At 33.9% G+C, this 25,553-nt stretch overlaps 1 protein-coding gene across 1 annotated transcript in view; it reads right to left on the bottom strand.

Moving 5' to 3' along the window:
* The window catches only part of LOC117159700 (lachesin), a 94,512-nt gene extending 87,040 nt beyond the window's left edge, over positions 1-7,472 (bottom strand). The window contains exon 1 of the mRNA XM_033339796.2: positions 6,737-7,472. Within this exon, the coding sequence (XP_033195687.2) occupies positions 6,737-6,875 (139 nt within the window). The 5' untranslated portion in view covers positions 6,876-7,472. The remainder of the gene's footprint in view (positions 1-6,736) is intronic.
* Positions 7,473-25,553: the final 18,081 nt, after the last annotated feature.

Here is a 25,553-nt window from a genome sequence, read left to right as displayed (position 1 = left end):
GCTGATATTAACGAAGCATTGTTATATTTTAAAGCCCATATCTTTAGCGTAAATCGTATGTGGTGGTAGAAAAATGTACAAAAAAAAAAAAAAAAAAAAATAAGAAATAAAAACAAAATATCTTCAGTTGTAAACATTTTCGATCGATTGAGGAAGGAATGTCGAAAGTTTGATTTGTTACCAGTTGCAAGGAAAATCGCTCAATTGCACAGGCAGATCAGCCATCATATAAAGTAATTTATCGTCGCCTATCTAATCGTTCTTGTGTCGTTAAGTGTTACATTCGAATCAGCTCGGATCGCAAAGTAGCATTTCCTATATAGCATAAAAAGCTTTCATCTGCTTAAAAGCACAGCATACAAATGGGGATAAAAATCAGATGTCAACGTATTTACATTATCATATGTAGTTTAAATATAAATTCGTTCACATATCCATAACAGCAATGAGTATCGATACACTGCGTTGTCTGCACAGAGATGAGATTCTCGGCATAAATGTTTTGCCGATCAGAAGATGATTACATGCTGCTCATACATGTGGCTAACGATGTGGTTATTCACAGGTAACGTATTGCCTTCCATGTGACAGATAACGAAAAATTAATAGAGTTATGTCGTCCGATGTCAATATGTTAGGTGTGCGGTAAACAGCATCCACGCGTGAGCAATTGGACATCTAAACGTCGCCGGTCTGATGCAGTGCTGTTAAATGGATGTTAGCCTTAAATCTTCTAGCAAACGCTCTAACAAACACCATGACTCATGCATGCCTAGTCAATTTCGCTGTCCTTCCCTCCATCATCCTTCTCTGCATCGCTCTTCTCTATCGCGCTACTGTATTTGCTCATGACAGTTCCCCCGATTCGACGCCTTTCTTCTCTCACAATTTCCCTTCAATTTTCCACGATTCTGTAATTAAATGCTTTTCGAGTAATTAATATTCGTACCTCGTTGTCTTTTCTGCAAATTTTCAACATCCATCAACCTTCGACATACATCGCCGAACACAATATACCTTTTACACATACGTCGACAAAACAACGTATCACTATTCGATACAATGTTAAACAATCATTCTGCCAATTTTATACTATCGCAACGTTTGATTAGAACGATTACAACGCCTTCGTGTAGTAGCTATTCACGATATGATATCTTGGCTACGTGATTTTGTGAAACATATATTTTGGATACGTATTACATCTCTACCCTCGTTATAATTTACTTTCACGAAACAATGTAAAAGTATAGTAGTATATTGCTTTTGAAAGATGCGCTCGATCGAAGATGCATTCTAAAATTTGGATGATGTAACACGATAACGTGTCAGGTTACACTTTTCCAGATATTGTCGTGATGATCTTACAACGTATTGTTTCATTTGGAAATATAGAAGCATAGTATTATAGAATACATCCATACCATAATGATATTATTCGAGCGAAATTATTTAACAGAAATATTAGAAATTGTACGTAATTCTACTCCGCGTATTATGCACAGATTTAGCCTTGAAAGGTGAACAAAGTCAGGTAGTGCGAGATTATGCGAATTGCTTCGAATGCCAGGAGTAAATTTGGGAGCGGATAGAGTTTCACTGGCAAAGGTGGAAAGTTCGTAGCCTCGAGGCTTGTTGGAAATTTTCCTTCTCCCTCTAAAGTGTAAAATAACTTCCACGTATAAGTAACTAATTTACATCGTCTTGGCGAAACATAATAATATTATTTAATAGGAGATTGAAATAAATGCAGGAAAGTGAAAACGAAAAAATATAAAAAGCATAGATGTTTAAAAAGTAGGCACGAAAATATATTTATAGATATAAAGCGATAGGAGAGGTGCCAAATACATTAGACGCGTGATGAACATTTGAAACTGGTAATAGTAAAATAATTTTAAATTAAATGTAAACAAATTTCAATTAAATTATATCGATATATTGCATCTCAGGCTTGAATCTACCATATTAAAAACTGCAACATCTTATTATTCCAATTATTTCATATTGTCGCGATATAGAAAATATTACAGTAATTCGTTTCTTATTGCGTTGACAATAGGATTTAAAAGTATGTTCGTCACGAAGTTCAATGAAATTACCTCGACAGAATTAATAAAGTGAACCTGGTTTCTATCGAAGTGTACAGAATGCGCGTTATCTTTAACATGCAATTCCCTGGACAAGGTTCCTTGTATGTAGGCGAACTGTAATACCGAGCGATATTAAATTTCTTCATCAAGCTTCTCATTAAGTAGTCAGCCTCAATTCACTAACCGATTCGGTATTGTAAAAGAAAACGTTCCAACTTAATAAAACAATAAACAACGAAATTTCGGAAATTTCTAAAAGACTAAAGCACGTAATTTATATTAAAAAAGCGAAGTTGTGGAAAGAACCAGTAAAGAAAAGCATTTACATACATACGACGAAAAAAAGAAACCTATATTACAGTAAATTATACTTGCAACATATAGTGGTTCGCGAAGATATTCGTATTAGAAAATTTTTACGTATACACATGAGACATAAAACATTTTGAAATTCCATTAGCACCAGTACCATTATACTGGTAATGAGACACGATTATCGTGACTATATTCGTAAAACTTGAAAAGAATCTACAAATGCATACATATAGAAGTTGCAAGATATTTGTTGGAAGCACACACTTGGTGAACATCATCAAAATATTTGAACAGTCAATTGTTTGTTATATTAACGAGCCACGATATTTAGTGAGATACTTTTGGCACCAATTGTATGCTTCAGATTATTATTCATGTTGTATAGCAATTTTTCTTCGCGTGTATGTTTGCGATAAATGGCTTAATTTTAATCATGTCGTAATTTTTACATATACATTTTCAAACTGTACTATTGTAATCGCGATAGCCGTATTAACGAAATAACAGAAAATTTCGTACGATGCACATTATATGTTCATAAAAATTTTCTTTGGCGAGCCTTCGAATACTTTCGTGAACCGCTGTACATCGAAGGCATTTAAGACTTTGGCACGTTAAATTCTTCTGCGTTCAAATGTTCAGCTCTTACGCGTACATGCCTAAAACACGCGATTTGTACCGTAAAAGAAAAACACAGCTTCGTACCAAGTATCTAATCTTGCGACAAGTAAATTCGACAATTTAGGAGTTTGCTCGTAAGATCTGGAAAATTCATGCTATCGGTTGGCACCGAAGTTTTCTTAATAACGAATCCCGAATTCCGACCGTTTCACGAAGTAGGTCGCATTGCATGCGATTTCCTGTAGTTGCGTTTCGTGTGTTCTCGCCTTTTCTATTTTCTAAATTTTCTCCCTTCGCTCCTTTCCCTATACACACTTGCCGCTACTCTAAGTAGCCTCTGCAACGTAGCAAGGTAAACCGCGCGCCGTCTTACGATACAACTTGTTCCCATATGCAAACTACGTACATGTACAAAAACACGGCGGGAAGTTACCCTATGGCGAGGCGACTAGAGAAAAAATGCATACCGCGTGCATGTGGACAGAACTGTGCGAAAGGTGAATGAAAAGAGGCTTGTCTGTGTGTGCAACGACTATATCAGGTGCGTTTTAGCTTTATGCGTGATTCGGAAGCTTGTTTATTAAGAATGTTTTACAAATTGTTTGGTATAATTGGTGTTACCGATAATTTGATATAATTAAATCACTATTTCCGATTTTTCGTATAGAAAAACAGATTCTGATGTAACAAAATAGGAGCAGACGTTTATCCGCATCAGTTTATCCACGTTACCTGATTGCTATATTACATCGATGAGTATCTGCTCAATCACTCTTTTCTCATTTTGTTTGAAAGTATAATTAATATAATAAAGAAGATCTACTTTTTCTCTACGCAATAATCATGACGTGATATGATGTTTGAATGAATTTTTAAAATGTTTTTCTACATAGTAGCTACTTGTTTTATATGTTAATGTGTAGTAATGGTAAACATATATCAGACAAATCGGAATATACAGTATATATAAGGAGATTTATGTAAATGGGAAATAATTGTAGTTAGGAAAAAGTATTAAAGGGAAAAATATTAAGAATGCTCGTTCCAAAGCGATTAAGCGACGCAATTTTCTTGGATGCATAATTATAGCTATTCCTCTTTCCGCATCCGTTTCAAGCGGCAACATTCTCAAGTTATCTATTCCAACTTATATATGCTATGCACGTATCTACCTGTACCTATCTAGCTCTCCGATTGGAGAAATAGATAAAGAATGAGAAATAAACAAACATAAGTCTCACGAGGTTATGAAGTTCAGAAATCGAATAAATAGAAGATATGGCCAATCACATCTTTCTAGTGGGAATTTGAACTGTCACTAAGAACTTTGTTATAGAACTTCAACTCGTCTTCGCAACGATAAAGCTTAATTTTCTACAAAAGTTTTCTTGACAACCTGACAAGCCAACTTCTATTATCTGCATCTCCGCACGCGTGCATGCTAAACGTGGGAAATATGAAAGTATGCGAATGAGTAGGAAAAAAATATCTATACTTTTGCCAAACATTATATATAATTATATTTATATATATAATCGTATATATACTGTAATATCACTCATTCGAAAGAGAATTATTCATAACGTTCTCCTTTAGTATCTCTATTTTCGGTTATTGTTTATTGATTAATCCTAGATTCCACACGTGAACAAAAGTCACATCAGTGCGCACGCCGGGTCTGTCAGGCTTATTACCCCCTCTTCCTCAATTTAATTATTATTCTATCAGTAATCATCCAGACTGAAAGATATATTTTTTATTATTTAATGTTAACGGCTCAAAGAATTTTAGTAAAAAAGTGTAGTTAAAGAAAATGTATATTTTTAGGCCCAACGTGTGTTCTGTGGAGTCGATAATCTCGTAAAAGATTTCAATAAAATGTACAAATTTAATTATAAGCGCAAGCATTTTTAGTTAACCGTTATAACAATCACTCGTGGTTACTTTTCACGTTGTTTGGAACATATCAATGCATATCGTAGGCAGAATGCAACGAATGTTTCTTACCGGATACGTTTAAAACAAAACGGATAAGAGGGCGAGAACGGAATGATACAAAAATAAAGGAAGAAGAAAGAGGGAGGGAGAGGGAGACGCTAAAACTTGAGGAAATACGGTAAGCAGTGGCACATGGCACGTCTTGTTTCTGTGGTAAAAAGTGTAGCGGCTGTGAAATGACTTTTTGCCCGTGGGCTCGAAACGGTGAAGGGTTGAACGATCGCCTCCAGGCAGTACATTTTGGATCTTTTTTGGCGTAAGTTGACCTTACGTGTTAGAAGCGAAAGTTTGGATCGTTCGTTAAGCTGAACGCTTTACGTACTGTGGATTACGACACTTGCCGTTCGTAATTTTCTACCCTTTCTTCCCTCTTGCTTCAGTTTGCTCTTAATTAACCACGATCTTCGTGTTTTTCTATCTGACGAAATTTTTCGTACTTCTCTCTTACTCCCTTCTCGTCTACGTTATACACGTTATATCGAAATCATGATTTTCCTTAGATAAACTTGATCCTTTTATAATATTTTCTTCAATGTTGGCAAAGATTCAATATATTAATAATATCTCGCTTACTTTCTTCTTGCTTTTTCATTATTTCTACCAATATCATACATAGGGAACACGAGATTTCCGATTAATTTCCGATTATGATACTTGTCTAACGTGTAAAAGTAGCAGATAGTTAAACAAACGTTTAGGTTGATGAAACGCCTGTAGAACAACAATTGCCGATATCCTGTCGATCGAAGGTACTTGTCATGAGGTATGCAAGTATAAATAGGGATTTTTGGCGCGGTTTCTCTTACGAAGCCATCGAAAAACTGTCGAACTAGTTGAGTAGCGATAGACATTTACCGATGGCCTGTCAAAAATTCATTTTCGCGCTTTTCACCTGTCAATACGCGTTACTGTATGCATTCCATGCGCGTTCTCATTCACAAATCATATGGTAGGTACGTTGACTTCCTGTTGCAAACGAAACTGCTCTATTCCTACTAAACTAGTCTCTCTATTGTATATAAAAAGTTGACGATTTGCTACTTTGAGAAGCACATTGCGTGATTCGCTCGTTCGTTTACGATTAAATGTTGCTGACATTTGCGTGTAAAGTATTCGGGTTAGTTGATTTTGTCATGAAGATCTGAGGTATGTATATATATATACATATATATATGTATAACTTTCGTACGATACATAAATACCCGCTTTTAACCATGAAGACGTATCTGGGCCGTTAATTTCTATTTAGTGCTTATTCTTGTGCCTTGTCTTGTCTTGTTTTATTACATAAATTTACATGCTTATCGACTTATGCGTTGTTTCAAAGTTCCATCGTCACATTATCGAAACATTATACGTGTCATCGAGGAGTCACATAGCATATAAATCGATGTTTCGCGAATGATTAACGATTAATTGAAAGTTCGACGACGTTCGTTACTACCAACGTTTCATTACGATTATCGATCTATATCGATTAACCCGCAGCGAGCAACGTACGCGGCAAAGGGGGCAATAATCGATTTCTTATCGATAAACCATTTACTCTGTTCGTCCGATCGCGCTTTCTTTCTCCAACAAAGAACAATAACAGAGAAAGGGCTAACGCGTAAAGGTTGGAAAGAAAGAGAAAATTATGTAATATTCCTGTACACATGATACGTGACACCGGCGAGACAAAGAAAAGAGTAGTTGGCAAATATTTTTACCTTGATGAAGGCCAGAACGATCAACATTGTGTCCATTGACGTGTCCCATGCCGTCGATTCCGATAAACGTCAAAAGAGACGTTAACGAAGCGATCATCGAGATCGTCCTCGAAGCTTTAACGGCACGAGCTGCTGGCATTCCTGCTTGCCGGTTCTTTCTTGACGAGAATCGTAGATCGTGTCAGTGAAACGCTGCTAAACCTCAGATATAAGAGAGTACAAAGACGTATCGTGATGCAACCGTTCTATTAATCGTATCACTTTGTTTCGCAAATCAGTCCTCGATTAGCGCACCTGGTGCCGCTCGGAGCGCCTTCTGCGTGCGAGGCACGTGCTCCGAGCAGTTCCCGGCCGAACGACTCCGCTCATCTCCGCGTTCTTTCTTCTTCTCGGCTTGTTTTTCTCTTGGCCACGGGTCCAGTAATATGTTCGTAGATCCACGGATTACAATGTTAATAATCACACTGATAATATTTGTCTAGAAACGCAAGCACTGAGGGTAATGTTTCAAGAATAAATGGAGACGCATTGAATTGTCATCGAATAAATTATTCTTGCACAGACGTTAACCGTGAAGCTTGTAAATATTCAAAGTTAACACTGACACTGAACGATACGTTTACTCGTCGTATATCGATAAGGAAGAGGGTCCACGACAAGCTCTCCTTCCCGAGGCTGGTCCTGGTCCCTCTGTCCCGGGCCGTAGACTGTCTGCTACCTGGAAATCCTCGGTGTACGGAGTATGCTCCTGCCTCCACCTCCACCTCCACCTCCACCGTCCACCTACAACCCCTCCTCCGAAGGCACCACTTCCACCCACCGCCACTCGCCGCCGATAAACTTCCTACGGGCACCCTCTGACATACACCCCCTCGCTTCCCTACTCTCTGCCGCCTGCAGCCCGCACCAGGAACCGTCTACCGGCTAGCGCCTGCGCCGACCAAACTGTGCCCTGATGCCCGGGCACTGCTGCTGCCACTGCTGCTACCTCTGCTGCTTTCTCGTACCTTCACAAATCTCTCCTCCTCCACCTCTCAACTCCCGTTACCAGTCTCTTACCCCTCAACCCCGTTTGCGCGCTTCCTTTTCTCTATCAGTCCATCTCTCCTTGTCGCTTTTTCCGGGCTTTCCTATCCCCCGCTACACCGACTTCTCTTTCTTGGTTTCTTCGTTCCTTCGTTTTCCCCGTTTCCGTCTCTAACCGTGGATATTTCTGCTTTTCGCCCTTGCCGGGTTTTCAGCTTTCTCCTTCTTCAGAAGTTCCACGGCTGGGAACCGTTCCCTGCTCTTCGTTTCTTCTCGAACACATGCCGTTCAAGTTTCTGTTTCTTTCTTCGTTTCAGCTGCTTGGTCGACCGGTTCGTCGCATCCCTCTTACCTGAATTTGGATGATGCCGGTATCAGGTATAACGAGTTTCGCCGGAGCAACTTCCAGGGGACCGTAATCGGTGACGTCGCGAGCCTATAATGCTGTTTAATTCCGACAGAGGGTTGGAATTTTAGGTCTAACCAGGAACATGACGAATAATAATTGAACTACTTAGCGGTTCTCGATATCAAACGGTCGACGAGGATATTGTTCCGTTACCAATTTGAAAATCAAATTACTACGAGGTTCGGGATTTTTGCGTGTTTTTTAATTGTCGTTTTGTTACCGAATCATCGATTTGGCATATATTACGGATACCTATAATCAAAGGATGTACGTCACAATTTATCTAACCGTAAAATCGTCAATTTTCCAAAAGATTTGTCACACTTTATTTTTGTCACGTTTCAGTTGAAAATATGTTGTTACTTTAAAATGTAACGCGAGATAAAATATTTGAAAGAGAAAGTACATATACAGAATAATTCAAAAGATTGAAAAGTTTGAAGAAAATAAAGTTGAAGATACAAAGTGAATTGGAATGAAAATTCAGCAATATGCAATAACGACACGCAAAATACACGCAATTCCGTATAAACAAACGTTTGATTTTTATTTAGGTATGATTTTAAACGTAGTTGACGAACACCTGTCGCCTTCTATTCTCTGGCATAGCGGTTAGAAGGCTTGTTCTGTTTCTAGACACGAGATAACGAGTTTCGTTGCGACAATTCCACGCATCTAAGAAGATCACGACCTACTACCGAGGAACTACGCGAAGAAGGCGATGTAGAAGGTAGGTCGAAGCAGTCTGAGCTGACGTTATGAGAATACGAGAGACGGAATTTAGAATCACGGAAGTGATTGCTCCAAAATTACGACGTGCGATCTGTACTATTGTTAGTCGAGTCAAGAAGTCAAATGTTTTCGATTTCTATTGCGAATAACGATTAAATCTCTTTAAAAAGATAGTGAAATTTTATTCTACCATTTTTTCATTATTTATCCCATTATTTAAAACTTTAAAAATTTTAAATATTTTAAAATATTTCTATTGTTCTCTATAAATATAAATATTTTTTTACTAAATATCGATACTATGTCTATAAAATAATCTTATCAATTATTTAGAATTTTTCCGAAATGGATAAAACTTAAAAACGCAGATTCTCCTAATTTTTGGAACGTATAGGTAATATTTCATACCTGATTGCATCTTCTATAATGTATCTATTAAAATTCGTAAATCGTGTTATCTTCATTAAATTTAGTTTTAAGCAATCAATTTTTGTCTCTTCCTGAGGTATTTTAGTTTCTGGCGCAAAAATTACCATTATTGAGTGTACGTTAAAGTATTACAAACAATTATATCGTTATAACTGCATTTAGACGTTGATGAAATTAATTTCTGATCTTAGATTTTGTAATTTTTCGTTTTACCACAGTCTTGTTTGCTTACGAATTAAAAATACGTTTTTAAGAAGATTTTAAAGTTTTCAACCCCCCTTCCTTTTGCTTTATTTATCTCTTTCTTCCTTTGCTTCTATTACTTGCTTCTTCCGACTGAAAATGCATTAACTACTGATGTAGGTAAAGTTGACTGGATTATGTAAACGAATTGAGGTAACATTTCAATTAAGATTTAAGAAACGTTTTTAAAGCGGGCAACTATTCTCCTTATATCAGAGTGAAGGCGAAAAATTATTGAAAAGTTTTAAAAAACACACTACGTTATAATTACGCTAAAATTTATTTTTACCTGTTTAGCGTCATAATAGACGTTACACTTTGAATATTTTACATATTTTTGCATTTCATATAGATGCTATGTATTTTTATATCCTCAGACATCCCATGGATGCATAAAAATCTGCGGTTTAGTTATAATGGCTTTTGTAAGCGATTACTCGGATTAAATAACTAAAACTAGTTATGTTTTTTTTATTTCTTTTGTTATGACTACTTCTATCCGTGCTAAGTTGAAAGTCATGTTTTTATGTACCAAGCGTTTCGCGCAACTGGGCAAGCTGTTTCTTTAAAATGGTTAGAAATAGCAAAAAATGCTATAAGGCAAAACAAAACAGCATAGAGTGAAGTAGGTCCTAGAATTCATTTTATGCATTTTCGTACATCGGTGCATCTGAAAGGTGCAATTAAGTGCGTGTTTTTTAATCATTCTTGTCAATCTTAATTGTCTTAGGCAAACAGATCATTAAAATTACAGGATACATATGTTTATAAATTATTTATCATAAAAATACATTGCACGTTATAAAGGTTCGACAGGAATTAAATTATATTTCTATGTTCTGGAATATTAGAAAAAGTGGTTTAAAAGAGGAAAACTTTAAAAATTCTTCGTAGATATAACGCCTACATGTGCATTATATAATTGCGCAATATTTTTAAGTAGAGTTGCGTGTATGTTACTTTATACAGATTAAATCTGCTTGTAATTCCGCGTAAAAAAACGCTCGAATAATATAATGAAGCAAGGCAACGTTCAAATGCTTCTTCGTGGCATTTGAACCAGTTCACACGTCATTTTCTTATAATTTTTGTCACACCTATAGTAATATTTATTTCCTGTTGCGCAATATACTCTGATCCGTATCTTTGAATTTTCTATAAAATCAAATGTCGAATATGCATAAATATATTGTCTTTATCCGCTTACCATAATCCTACAAAGAAGAGGTCAAGCGGTCTCGATAACGAGAAGTATTTACAATATTTATACAGCGATATTTATTTCAAATGTCTCGCATAGGTCATTCCTCTCTATGGTCAAAATTTTGCTATTTTACGCTAATATATCTTTTTGCGCTATACAACGAGTGAGTTTATTCTATGTGAAAAATTACGTATCTACTGCTCCATTTATGAAAAGAACGATTTTGAGAGAGTCTTCTTTGAACCATTCATCCTTCTCCTTCAATTATCCTCCTTCTAATTGCAAGCAAGAAAGAACTTTAATTTGTGCCAGTTACGTAAACAATTTTAATTATGTATTACGCATGTACTCCCGCAGCACGAGTATTTGCTTAATATAATATAATTGTTAATATATCTGCTTCGGGCAATTTATTTCCAACATCCTACGATCGAATCCAGTCTCGAATGCAAATTTTGAAACTCTGAAGAATGCTTGGAGGTATTTATTTTAATGCCGTACATATTTTGCTACTGTAGCTGCAGAATGCTGTGATTTTATATTTTCTCTGCTGCTGTGATTTAATATACATATGTATACATCTAAGGATTGATCGTTTCTATAAAATGTTTAAAACAAAATTATTTAACCGTAGGAATATCGTATAATAACCATGTACGTGTATTTTTAATTAACAGTTTTCATTATTTGATTGCTTGGATTAAACGTTAAGGTACAGGTATTCGAATATAACTTCTACACCTGTGGGTCGGCGATGATCTACAAAAAAAAAAAAAAAGAAACAGCCTCGAAATTAATTTTAATTTTGAAATTCATGGTGAAATTTCTTATTACATCGTATCCTTACTCATCGTGAAGATCAGAAGTCTCAATGGAAATATAATGCACTATAATAAGTCTTGGAAGAAAAGAATTCAAATTCCATTAGTTTTTGAACTCACTTTATTTGTAATGCGCTTACATTCTGTATCATAATTCCTGTACGAATTGTTTCCATACGTTTATACGTACATACCTACGTTGACTGTATCGATTGTAATAATGGAACTTATTGCTAGCGTGTTTACACTACGATGCCACTAATTCAACTTCAGTATTCACCTTCACAGTATTTAGCTCAATATTCACGGTACTCTTACTTGCCTTAACTTAATTAATTTCCCCTAACATCGTCGATCTCGATGTAACAAGCAGTATGTATATTAAAGCGCAAGATCTATACGTCCTCGTACGATCTTTGATTAAACTGCGTATCATTCGTTCTTTTCTTATTTTTTAATCACGAGCGATATTTTGTGCTGCTATACGCGCACGTAATAATATCGTGTTTCTTATCAATTTGTATCTCTTATTTTTGATAATTGAAATTTTCGTACTTTATATAGGCCGTCCCTTATCTCATAGCAGTTAGCAAGCGCTGTTAGGCGAATGAAAAGGCCGCCTTATAACGCAAAGGAAAAAGTACGAAGGACAAAGAGAGGAAAAGAGCGAAAGGAGAATGTTGAGAAGTTAAAGTGCACGAAAGGTCGTTTTCGTGTTACGCGACACAAGCGTGTAGAATAACCGACTGAAGAGGATAAAAATGTAAAAGAGAAAGTGTCGCGCTCTTACATTCTCGTTAATCCATAACCGTAACGAAATTGTAAAACGTTTCATGATTCAATTTCTTTCGAGTAACAGTTAACACGTCTCGATGTGTATGTTTTGTATTCCGATCAATTGCAAAACTGATTGCGTATTCATACGATATAGCGTGTATTATAATTAACAGACGACGGTAACGGGATCGTGTGAAAGTAATTAATTACTGCCGTCACATGCGGCAAGGAAACAGGCCAATTAACCTTGCCACTTGCGAGTCAAGGCAAAAGTGTTTAATTTCTAATTGTTTCCCATGCACTTAATGCCCGCGTCAATATTCGATGCCCACGCTGTTAACGAGTTTCGTTAACGATGCTTTGTTCGATTGGGTGGTTAGTGCGCTGGTTATTACCGTGTTTACCCTGTTAAGCACTTTCTCCCTTCATTCTCTGTTTTCCAATTTTTCTACACTTTATCCTTCGTGTTGGTACGCACACCAACGGAAGCGTTTAAAAATGCATCCAAATGAAATACAAATTACATACGACGACAGTACTGTTCAATGTTATAGAATTCATTTTCATTCGATCAATACCACACGAATTTATACTGCTGAAATGACGCGAACATCTGGAAAATGTAATACCATCGATCAGGACTTATTTCTCTGCAAAGATAGTAAGGTTAATAATATTATAGAGATTTTATTCCTTATGAAACGATATGTTCGTTCAATAATTTCTGTCTATTGGTGTTTACCTACATGTGTACGTATATGTATAGTACGAATTATATATGATAAAATTACCGATATAATTGTCAATGATTATTCGGTTTCGCAAACGAGCAACATTTTTCTATTGCAAACAAAGAATTGCTTTATTCAGATTGAAATGTAACACAGGTAAATTGTATGGCCAACAGATATCCAAGACAAAGTAGTTAAAAGGACGAATTACGAAACTTTAAGGATGAACGTTTGCTGATTGTTGGTGAAACGAACTGCTCATCGCCTGTCAGAAGTGTCTCTTATAATCTATGTCTCTCTTATAATCTTTTCATTCATTCTTTCATTCATACAACAACCATACTGAATGCATTAGCTAGATTTTGAATGACCTTAAATCAGTCTTATCTAACTTAAGCTCCAAAGCTTGGAACATCTCTCTCATTCCATATGACGCTGCACTATATGCATGTAGCCAATACAAACATCACGTGCCTTCTGCTTTAAAAGCAAGGCAGGAGACGAGGGATGTCATATTAGATCTGTTAAGGCTGTCGTTCCTTTAATAACACAATAAAGGAACAGCAACAGCTCGCCTCCCACATCTTCGTGTTCTTATATGTATGTATCTTAAACAGAGGTGCGTTCGTTAATCTACAAAAGGAGACCATTGACGCTCCTTCGCTTCTCTCAACAGCAGTTGAAAACACTCGTGTGCTGATTGCAAAGTAATTGCACGCCGTATTGTTCGGTTGTCTACCGATGTGCAACGGCTAACAAGAAACTAATTGAATTAAATTGACGATGAATAGTTTTGCATAACGTGAGATATGATGCGATAAAGATATAACAAAAGGAGGTATTTGGTTGAAAACTCTAGATATACATGAACTAATTCGTATCTTTAAGTATAAAATTTGAGACAGTAAATGAAAGAGAACAGATCAAGTGGTCGTGATTAGACTTGGAATTGGTCACACGAGACTAACGAATAGGCACCTGATATTATGTAACTGTAGCAAATTGGACATTTTCAGATATACAGCTGATGCTAGTCAAGCTAAAACACATACAGAAATTATCTGAATTGACTGTTTGAAAGAAAAATCCCTGTAATATAAGATCTAATGTAATCTAATTGTTTTTATTTAATTATATGTGTTTTATTTTTAAAAATGTGTTTTTATTTAATTATACGTGTTTTATTTTTAAAAATGTGTTTTTATTTAATTATATAATTGTATGTCTTTTTCTTCGCTTTTATAATGAATACACTATAAACATTTACTAAATGTATGACGTTGTAACACTCATGTATATTGTATTACATTTCGTTAATAACCTTAGAAGTTGATGCAACATTAATAAATAAATAAATAAGGAAAGAAAGAAATAAAAGATACTTGTTATCGTATTGATATCGATTCATTCTACATGCGAAAAACAACAACTGCATATTAACAATCTATTATTATTTATATTAGTCGTAAAGTGGATAACGCGTTTTGATCCCCTTTTAAACTCATTTATTGTGTAACGAGAACCCGAATAAAGGAATATAATCACGTAAGATAATGTTATCTACGTGATTATCCTTCGTCCACATTTATACTCTATTGATATAAGAAAATAACAGGTCGGAAATCAATAAATTCAACATAATTTCCTCTTTCTTTTTGCTTGATCTTAAAACGAAAAATAATACACATGAGTGGAGGAATTTTGTTTACTATGAAATACATACGGATACTATATCGACGCAAGAGACATCATTCGTAAACAGCACAGTTTTAATAAGATAATATAAACTTGCATACGCGAATATCCGTATACACAGGGCATTTTAAAATTTAACGGTTCAACTGTATAGATATGTTCTATGAATAGGAATAAAAGGAAAATATTATGCGTGAAGAGAAATATTGGTATAAAAATAACAAAAATGGATCCGCTACTAATACATTGCCGTATAAAATGTGACTAGCTATATCTTCTTTTATTCGTTTATTCTGGCTATGTTTATTACTTAAAATTGTTAAAAATATTTACGCTCAACTTATGAAAATGTCGGATGATGCTACGCGTAGGGTCATCAAGATACTAAACTTAATATTTTACGTAGAACTGATTGGTTTCGTGGCTCTTTTAATTAATTTGCCGCCTTTATTAGTGACAATAAGCATTTGTCAGAAATTTACCAGGTTGCGAGAGACTATTATACTTCTAATTCTGTAGAAGTTATCGGTGTTTTCGTATTTAGTATTTTTATTATAATTCGACTGCAAGTGCTCATGGATTTAAAATACGTCGAAATATGCGCATAAAACATGCAAAATATGAAAATGTACAAATTAGCTAGAAATAAAATATATGACATGTGTAATATTGAAAGTATGCCATAATAATGACATTAGATACTATAATTATGACTTAAATTATAACTAGTTGCCTCTTTCATATATTAGTCGTAATTAGTCAGTGATCTTCAAAATTAAAATTAAAATCAATTAGACATACATTTATAGTGCGATATCATATGATACGGTGTAGACATATCTAAAAGTCCAACAGCGTTGTTCAATTTCCCTTGAGTTCTCAATAACTTCACCTCTTAAAATGTCACCGACCGTGACAAATTTAATAAATAATATCGGATTCCATAAGATAAATATACTGAACGTAATATAAAACATGCAGTATACCATTGCACACGTATTTAAGAGAATATGACAAACGTATGCATAATATGGAAAATATGTAAAATAAATAGTGTACGGTTAAAATCCTGTAAAAATAACATAAATGTTTATCCAGATCTCGATATATTATCAATTTTATACGAAAATGTACATTTGCATAAACATCTGCAGCGTAGTCATAATCTTTTAACGGAGCATTCTGGCCTTATCTTATTTCTGCTCACAAAATCTACTAACGCAATATGATTGTTTTAACTTCGGATGAATAGAATTCTGTTTCAAAGGATTTATCACATCCATGTGTGCAGCTTTTCGTCAACAAATTTAAAGTGATAGCGAGGTTATTTGTTTTTGGGGGAATTTGACTGATACTGTTACATAGAATAACAGTATTTAATAAATGAGTATTAATAGCATCATAGTAAGCATTTAAAGTGTAATAGTAGAATAACATTACGCGTATAATGAATATTAATAAGTAAAGTATCATTAACATTAATGAATAAATGTGATTCGTGATTTGAAATGCTGTTTAATTTATAATTTATACCTATTGCGATTATAAATTAACATAGATCTTTTGGAATCGAAATAAAGTTTGCTTTATGTCCAGAATTATCATAGGAGATTTATTTATATCAAATATCATCTTCCGTTAAAACGTATTTCAAATTTAAAAAATTAGTTAGAAAATTAATTATTTAGTTAACTATGTCGTCGATACGTATACGAATATTTGCAAAGTACCATTTTAATGAAGAGTAACCAACCGACTATTTCTTAAAAATATATATCGAGTTATAAACGTGCACTTGATAATAGTTGCACGCATTTTTGATACGGTTAAATGGTGAAATCAAAAATTTGCAAATCTCAAATGAGGAATTCTGTTACCGGAAGTAAAGCGAAGCGAATAATGATTATTTTGTAATTTACATCGTAGGCTAAGAGCTGATAAGTTAGAAATCATGAAGACTATAAAGGAGAAATTTTCGAGTTGTACATTGCGTTATATTTAGATAGCAATAATGGTAATAGTTAAATACGAAGCTACTTATGTTGTAGTAATGCAATTTCTCTAATATTGAATCGTATCAATAGACTTTTAAAATCAATGAAATAGAAAGAGTTGCAGAGTACTCAAATATTCTACTCAGATATACACATTTCTATTATTCCGAATTATCCTTCCAATTTTTTAAAAATGAGTGAGTTCGTTAAGCTCGTAATAAATTTGGCTCCACAAAGCAACAACATGCAACATAATACGATGTTCAAATAATAATGCGATTCACTGAATCTTTAACAATTTTCAGATAACGTATTTTAACTGCTGCACTTCACATTGGCTACAAAATAAATTTAATTCTTAAAGCAAAGTAGACATCGATGTACGATTATATTATCTCCGTTAAACATTTACGCAGAATACGTTCGAGTCACTGTCCACTCAAATCTATTATCCAATTAGATCGATTTGTTGCGGTATATATAGCGAATAGATAAATAGGATAGAAAAATATATGTTGTGCGTGTTCGTTGTTATCAAGAATGATAATTTCGGCGAACACGGCAAAACAAAACAGATAACAATGCAAGTAGAGGATAGTACACGTGAAAAAAGTTCTCTAATTATTTAATTAATAATGAGTGCAATGTCCAGCTGACTGCAAACCAGTGGATCGAAACGAGGTTTACACAGGATCGTCGAGTGGTCCATTGTCGTCGACAACGCAACGAGCTCTCAATTTCCGTCCGTAGGTAATCACGGTAGGGAAGCCGCGCAAGGTATACGGCTTAAAGCGAACTCCTTGCCGATAGTTAATTATTGCCGAGCAGAACTGATTTGCAAGTACGTCGTTTATAATCCACTTAAGTCCTAATCGAATCCTGACCGGTATCGATACAGACAATCGTACCCTACGATTCATCGCAAATCGAATCGGCCATTTATTTTCTCAATTTGCATACCGTGATTAGAAAAACATCACCGTTTTCTAAGTTCATCTATCATTAAACAATAATCTGTAGAGCGAGGGTAACATATCTTTTTCAACGACATTGAAGGACTAATTTCAATTTCATTCTCATTAAACAAATTAATCAATTATTTCACGTAACAATCGAATATTTCGTAAGAAATAAGCAATTTTTCGATATTGCGTGGTTATTCGAATCAAAGTCTTGGTCTCTTGTTGCGAAATGACTTACACTGCTTCAGATTACAACAGTGCTTTAAAATGAATGCCTTTTGTCAAATTTTTTTTATATCTAAATAAATTGCAAGGCCCAGAATAATTTTTACAAGTATATATAGATATACAGAGCAGTTGGTTTGTATAATACATTAAAATAAAAAAAAACGTTCATTTAAACGTATGCTCGACATAAACCTGTTTACGAGTAATAGTATCTTTTGTGTTGCAATAATTGCTTACCTAGCTTCCGAGAAATTGCTCCAAGTTACTACCTACAGCTTCAATACGGGCAAAAATACGTCGCATCATAGATTGTCGAATTTGCTCGAGAAAACCAGTTTAGGTTACTCATGATAAAATGTAATTAACGAATTTTCTATATTGATGTAAGGAGACTAAAGTATTTTTGTTGTCACCTCGATACAAATCCTATGAAACTGACACAATTGCGAATTGACATGGTACGGTCCTGATTGTTGCAACACGAAATAAACTAACTGTAACTCAAAAACAAGATCATATCAAGTATATATTTACATGAAAATCTCTTCTTATTTTAGTATATTGAATCCACTCTGCTATACTTTCCACATACAATGGGACACCCTCTATATTATTACAAGTTAATAACATTAGAGTCGCCATAATATTAAAATAACGATATTAATAAAATTTAATATTTAATATTATAAATTTAGCAGTTGATAATACTTAATGAAATATTTCTTCGAGAACCGAAATATTCTAACTTGCTATTAACAATGGAAGCCTTACTTCTCTAATAAATCAATTGCATATATAATATTTGTTATTAACTTTATTTAATCAAAAATTTTGTTGTTAGCAACTTTTCTACATGTAATTAATTGCACGAACATACATCTATGAAATATTAACGAGTGTTTGAAACTTTTGATAAAAAAATAATCCTATGAATTTATTTATTTACACTTCAGTTGTATAAAGCGTTATAGACTAGCTGGCAACATCGAATATGAAAATTTTCCGTAGCTTCAACGTGCTAAGTTCGTAACGACGTCTTATTGTTCTTTATCGTAATCTTATCCACTGATTCATTCTACTGAATCGTTCTGCTGACTTGTTCTACTGACTTGTCCCACTCTTTGTTACACGATGAACGATGAGTTCTCTGACTTCTGAAAGATAATTCCATTAAATTGAATTTTATCTTACTATGACGCGTGGAATTATCGCTTCTGCGGTAAAAATTTTGCTAAAAATACAGCAAAACTTTCAACGAACAAACAAAAACACTTTTTAATATACTCGTCAAGATATTCTAAGGAAAGAAAGACCTGAACGTACCATACATGTCTAAAGTACGAATTCAGATGCAAATATCTCTATTCATATTTATTCGTGTAGCAAAATTGGAGATTAATTCATTAAATAATTACGTTGTGGTTGTACAACTAGAATGTAACATCAAACGTCAAAGGTATTAATCTTTTGGTCATTATAAATGGTTGCGCACTTCTTTTGTATCATAGAGTTATGAAAGAACTACACACATTGTGAACATAAATAGGGCCTTGCGTCGGAAGATGTTTTTTACTTACTGTATACAGTAACACGGTTATTTTTTATCTGACTTTGGAAATATAATTTTACTGAATGCAAAATTTAATTTTATATACCTTACATGCCGGTTACGAATTGCTCTGCCTAGAAAGAAAACTGGGCAGCTTTTCCTGACTTCAGAACGTAGTCTTTATGTAACTTTATGTAACTTCGCTACAGAAATGTAATTACAGAGATAACTACGATGAAACTGCATCCCCTAATCATACAGAAATGTTAATTTTCTATCAAAATGTAATGTTGATAGCGATAACGATAGTTCTGGGGTGTTGAAATAATATCTACTATAAGGAGAACACTTATTAAACATTCAAGCATTGTTTAAATACCTCGATAGTAATGATTGTTAATGAACAAAATTAGAAAAAGATTGGAAACCTAATCCAGAAGCTCGCAATGTTTAATTTTTGTTACAATCCTTCAGCAAAAGGAAATAGCATATCAAAGAGCACGTTACTTCTTTAACGGAGGATAATCTACAAATTGTTAGTTATATCGTGAGTCTTCTGAGAATTGAAAATTTTTACCCCAAAAACGAAATTAAAAAAGTATAAAATAAAACCATCGTAATACCAGCAATAGTTTCGAGTTAAATTCGCGAAACAAATTATATAACTTGTAAAGGAAGTAAATTTAAAAGGTCGTTAAACCATTAAATAACATTAAAAATATAATCGATAAAATGCAAGGTATAAAAGAACATGACGTAAATTGGAAAATTATTTCTACACTGCATGGAATGTTAACCTGTAACGAGATTAGTTTAAACAAAACGATAACAAAATCCGAGAAAATATATTTAACCGATAATGAGATTGTTTTCGTATTTCGTACGTAAAACACATAATTTTGTTCGATTTTTGTTATAAAACAAATGTACACATTAATTAATTACAAATTAATCATTAGTCACATAAATTTTATAATTATATATGTCGCCTGACTCTTCTCCGACATATAATTACGTTATGTTTCATCTATTGCTAGTTATTTCAATAATTCATTCGCGTCTCGTAATCTGTTCAAGTAATCGAAATTCTCCTCGAGATTCAATATATAGCTACGCACGTTTAGTTTGCTCGGTTAAAGATCGAGTTCATATTAGCAAATTCTCGTTACCGCTGCCTACATCGATGATATCGCAAAAAAAGAAATAAATGCTCTTTAACTTTGCAAGTGACTGTCGGATTGGGAAAAAGTTTGAAGAAAAATGTTTGGATGCTTGGATCGTAATTCTAGTGACTCAAGTACCTGTATACCTACCTACCATCGGTATCGATGTAGCTTCGTACGAAAGCAATGCGAAGATATCGTGGCAGAGAACTTAATGCTGTTATCGCAAAGTGGAGAGTACGTATTAAAAAAAAAAAAGAAAAAAATCGTCGTTCCAAAAGAACGACCGGAGAAAAATGGAAAATAGTTCAGTGGCCAATTACTGCTGGAATTTTTACGGACGATTTAACGCCGCTTACCTTCGTTCTGCAGCGAAGCTCCGTTACCATAGTGCTTTCCTTTCAGGAATCAACGAAGAAAAGAGAAGGAAGCGATGAGAGGAAAATAAAGAAGAGACGGGAAAAATTAGCTTGGGATCTCGTGGAAATCTCGTGTCCTGATATTTGCATGTGATCTCTCACCGCAGGTTTTACGGAGAAGGAATGGGCTCTTGAGAAACGAAGGAAAACGCCAAGGTAGAACTATCGACTTTCCATTTCCTTTTTCTACGTGTGCTGCTAAACTTATCAGCATTTACTCAGGACCGGTAAAAGTTGAAGAGACAATGAAAGTGATAAAGCGATATCGATAGAATGCGTCATTCTAAATAGTTCCAATTTCGTTGCTAAACCAATCGAACAATTAAAAATCAGTAGAATTAATCAATATTGTATATTCCAACGTGTGTATGTTTTCGCATGATGCTTCCTTTGGATTCATTATTATTTTAGCTTTAACACGTATACGTTTCCTGTTGTTTTCTCCCATCCTTTCTTTGCTTTTGATAAAATCTTGATGCTCTTCTGAATTTCATACTTTTTGGGTGTTTTGTAACTTGTTAATTTTTTATTATACTTGCTATGCTGATAATGTCCGTATACTGTACATCGTAATGAAACACGCATAGTATCGCATGACAGTAACATATCACGACGGAATTGTATCTTTATATTCCTCTATGCTTTTATATTGCTATTTCGTTATTAGCATGAAAACTACATAGCAATTTTCTAACAAGCCATTCTAATCTTATAATTTTCATTTGCACGAAGTAAAATCTTCCCAAGACATTTCAAAATAGTGGTATTTCGTGTTACAGCATAAATTAAATCAACCTTGCTCTCGGAACATGAATTCTTCTCCGAACAGTAGTAAGAAAGAAAGTAAAATGTAAATTAATTTGAATCTCGGGAGAAGTTCGTGCCCTAATATTTCTATGTAAACTCTGGCGATAAAACTTAAATGAAACCAACTTTTCAGAGCCACTGTCGAAATAAGAATAGAATATTATGTAATACATTTCGTGCAGATCTGCAGGGATATATTCCACAAGCTAGCTAGTTGGCGAAAGACAAAAATAGAAATAGATCGTAATGAAAAATTGGAAAATAAGGAACAAAACTCTCGTTTCCTTATTTTTCCAAATCTGTTGTTTTCATGCAGGAAAAGTGATAAAAGTGAACACTATGAAAAATATAAACTATTATAGAAAAAACGATATGCAGCATAAAGCTAAGATTTTATGTCTCATAAAGTTAATTGTGTATTTCCATTTATATTTCCATCCGAAAATAAAACGGGCCAGATCTACGGAGAAAGATATAAAATGTGATGAATTTTTTCTTATTGTTATTGTTTTTTGTTATATATTGGATGATTATGTATCTTGAGGAATGTTATGAAAATATTATATGTACGTGGATCGTAAAAATCTTGAATAACTCACAGAATTCAATTAGAGATTGTTACAATAAGTACATTTTATACGAATTAATTCGGGACAAATTGTTCAAGTAGAATTCCCTCCTTCCAGATGTACCGTAAAATAATTAACTGTAGGAAACGAAGGAAAGATCGTTCGGATCTTCAAAGGGAAAAATATTGTTTGAAACCAGGGCAATAATAAGCGTTATGCATCACTAGAACTTGTTTGTACTCAAGTGTACCATGAATATCTCGTTGGTGGAATTTATCTTTAATCGGACAAGTAATATTGCATCGTAAAACAGAAAGAAATACTTGATAGATTTCTAGAATATTTTCTGTTAATACAGAAATCTGGGTCCGCACGAATGTTTGAACGATTCCGAGAAGAAACGAGAAGAGCAGAAAACAAAAGAGATGGACGCAGAAGAAGAGAAATCGATTTGATTTCCCTGCACATCTGTTTTCCGGAATTTGCATACAAATTCGTGCCCAAAGATTTAAGAGAAACAGACATTCGCCGTCAGAAAAGAAAGTAGAGTTCGCTCCCTAGCCACGTGTCAATTGAATGTTTCCCGGTCTGAGAATTACGAACGAGAAACGCGGAACTCGAAAAGAGTTCAATATGTACTTACATACATCTATCAATGAAAATCAATAGAATACGCGACGAGAGGGAAATGCGAAACATAGGGAAGGAAAAACTGGGCGTGATTCTATACTGAGCAGAGCATCTAAAATTTCCATGCAAATTCTTACTCCGGTATTTACGAGAAAAAGACATTGCAGACGAAGATAGAGAGAAAAGGAGAATAGTCCGAGATCTCCATTGCCGTGCACGTGCCACTGCAAAGTACGAAGAACTCTAGAGAAGAAAAGAAAATTACGGATGAAACGGTGTACACGTATGATAACATTTATGTAATTAAAACTACAAGTGATTTTAAATAAAATTTTAACTCCGAAAGCGAGATCTGGCTATTTATCAATTATAACACGAATAACCAGATTCTTCGATAGTATCATACGCTTTCGTAAAACTTTCAATGACGTAAGTGCTTATTTTTTGTTCAAACCCAAACTCTATTTAGAGGTACGTATTTACATAAACAGAATGTAGCCGAGTAATATATACAAGTTGGCATGAGGTGATATCTTATAAAAGGAAAAGTAATATATATAAAGTAATATAAAGTAATAGTATAAAATTTGTTCGTACGACGCTTCGTTTTTGAAAAAAGGCGAGTTTGAAAATTTTCCAAGCGTACTTGAATATGGCTAATTACAGGCTGGAGTGAATAACAGGATGTTATTCTATACGTGAAAATAAGTCGAAAATGTAGAATGAAATATTTTCAGAAGATGTTTTGTTTCCGAGAAAGATAAATTCAAAGGTTTATATTACATGTATACTAGACCAATTCTTAATTAAACATAGAAAGCCTTAAACGTATAAGTTTCACTCCATATTTTTTAGTTATTACTTCCTATTAATTGCTTATTCATACTCAGTCGTAGTTGGCCAAGTTCAAGAATACTTGCATATGTTCTTGAAAACGAAATGTCATATGAAAAAGCTCTATTGTATATTTTTTCTTCCTATTTTTTCATAGGGAATCACGTCACTGTATCGGACTATCGTACTCTGCATAATACAGAATATAATAATCAGCAAATAAAACATGAACGTACATCGGTTAAATAACAAAATAATCACAATGAATAAAAGAAGGGAAATAATAAAAATTTTCCAGTAATAAATTAAATTTCTTCGTGCTATAAACAATTAATTTTATGATAAATGAATAAAAAATCGTAGTTTTAATTTGTCACTCACGTTTAAAAATTCAACTTATAATAGTTATGCAAATATGCTATTTATACGAAACAAGCGATGTCCATTAGAAATTATTTTTATCACTCCAACAGATAGTTAAGTGTGTTAATTACTTTCATATTTAAAAGGAAGAGTCATAGAGATATAGTGAATATTTAATTTGAAAGTCAAGTATAACATTATGTCAATCTCAAAAGCACATCTAACTTTTGGTAATGAAAGTATTCCGTATAAATTCGCTTACTAGATTTTAAGGTGAAGCATTATTATCGCGATTAAAATCTTTTGTAAGATGTTTTACAGAGAATTTTTTATCAAAGTGAGATATAAGGAGGATTTTTCTAATGAGATGTAAGGATTATCCCATTCCAACGTAATCACTTTTGCACCTCGATATTAAGAGTTTCCATAATATCGCAGAAAACTTAAATTCTTAACTTTAATTACTAATTCTTAATCTTGAATTGGTTGGAAACTACAGATGTGAAAAATTAGCAATTTTCATGGCTATCAACGATTACCTTCGTTCATGAAGCTATTAAATAAGTAGACTTCACTTTTCTTTTGTTTTAATCGTGAAAAGCATGTCCTTTCCAATGAATTGTTTCTATATTTAAAAATTATTTTTACGTTATAAAGAAGATAGGAATATATGTATTTTGCAAAGTCAGCCTTCGATCCGGATGATTAAACGTTTTGAAAATTCTCTGTATTCCACCGTCTTCCCTCTGATTAAAATCTTTTTAATCCGCAGTCTGGATAAATGCTGAGATGCGCCTCCAGTTAAGTTAGTACAGTGTTCGGTCTACTGTTGTGTGTTGGTACAATAAAAAACCCAAATGTTTCTTATGGAATAAATACGATTAACGAAATCGTACACAATACAATATTACATCAAAAGAGATCTACTGCAATCTCAAGTATTACCTTCAAAGGCGTTCTATTTTGATAATTTGCACAATATTGTTTTACAAATATACGTTCATATTGTTAAAACTTTAAGAATACTCCTACATTCCACAAAACAATGGCTAACCTTCTTTCATTATTATCTCTTTCCTTTTTTTATTTCGTTTGCTAAAAGCAATTAACCGTTGTCACAGTATAATGACGAAGTTATTACGGAATTTTGTAGATGTGTAATAGTTTTTCACTTATATTTATCTATTTTCCAGCGTAATTTATCTATCTTGAAGGATAATACAAAAATAGAA

The sequence above is a fragment of the Bombus vancouverensis genome, chromosome 5, assembly GCF_051014615.1.
Source record: "Bombus vancouverensis nearcticus chromosome 5, iyBomVanc1_principal, whole genome shotgun sequence".
Lineage (NCBI taxonomy): Eukaryota > Metazoa > Arthropoda > Insecta > Hymenoptera > Apidae > Bombus > Bombus vancouverensis.
This window is presented reverse-complemented; position numbering and strand designations above follow the sequence as displayed.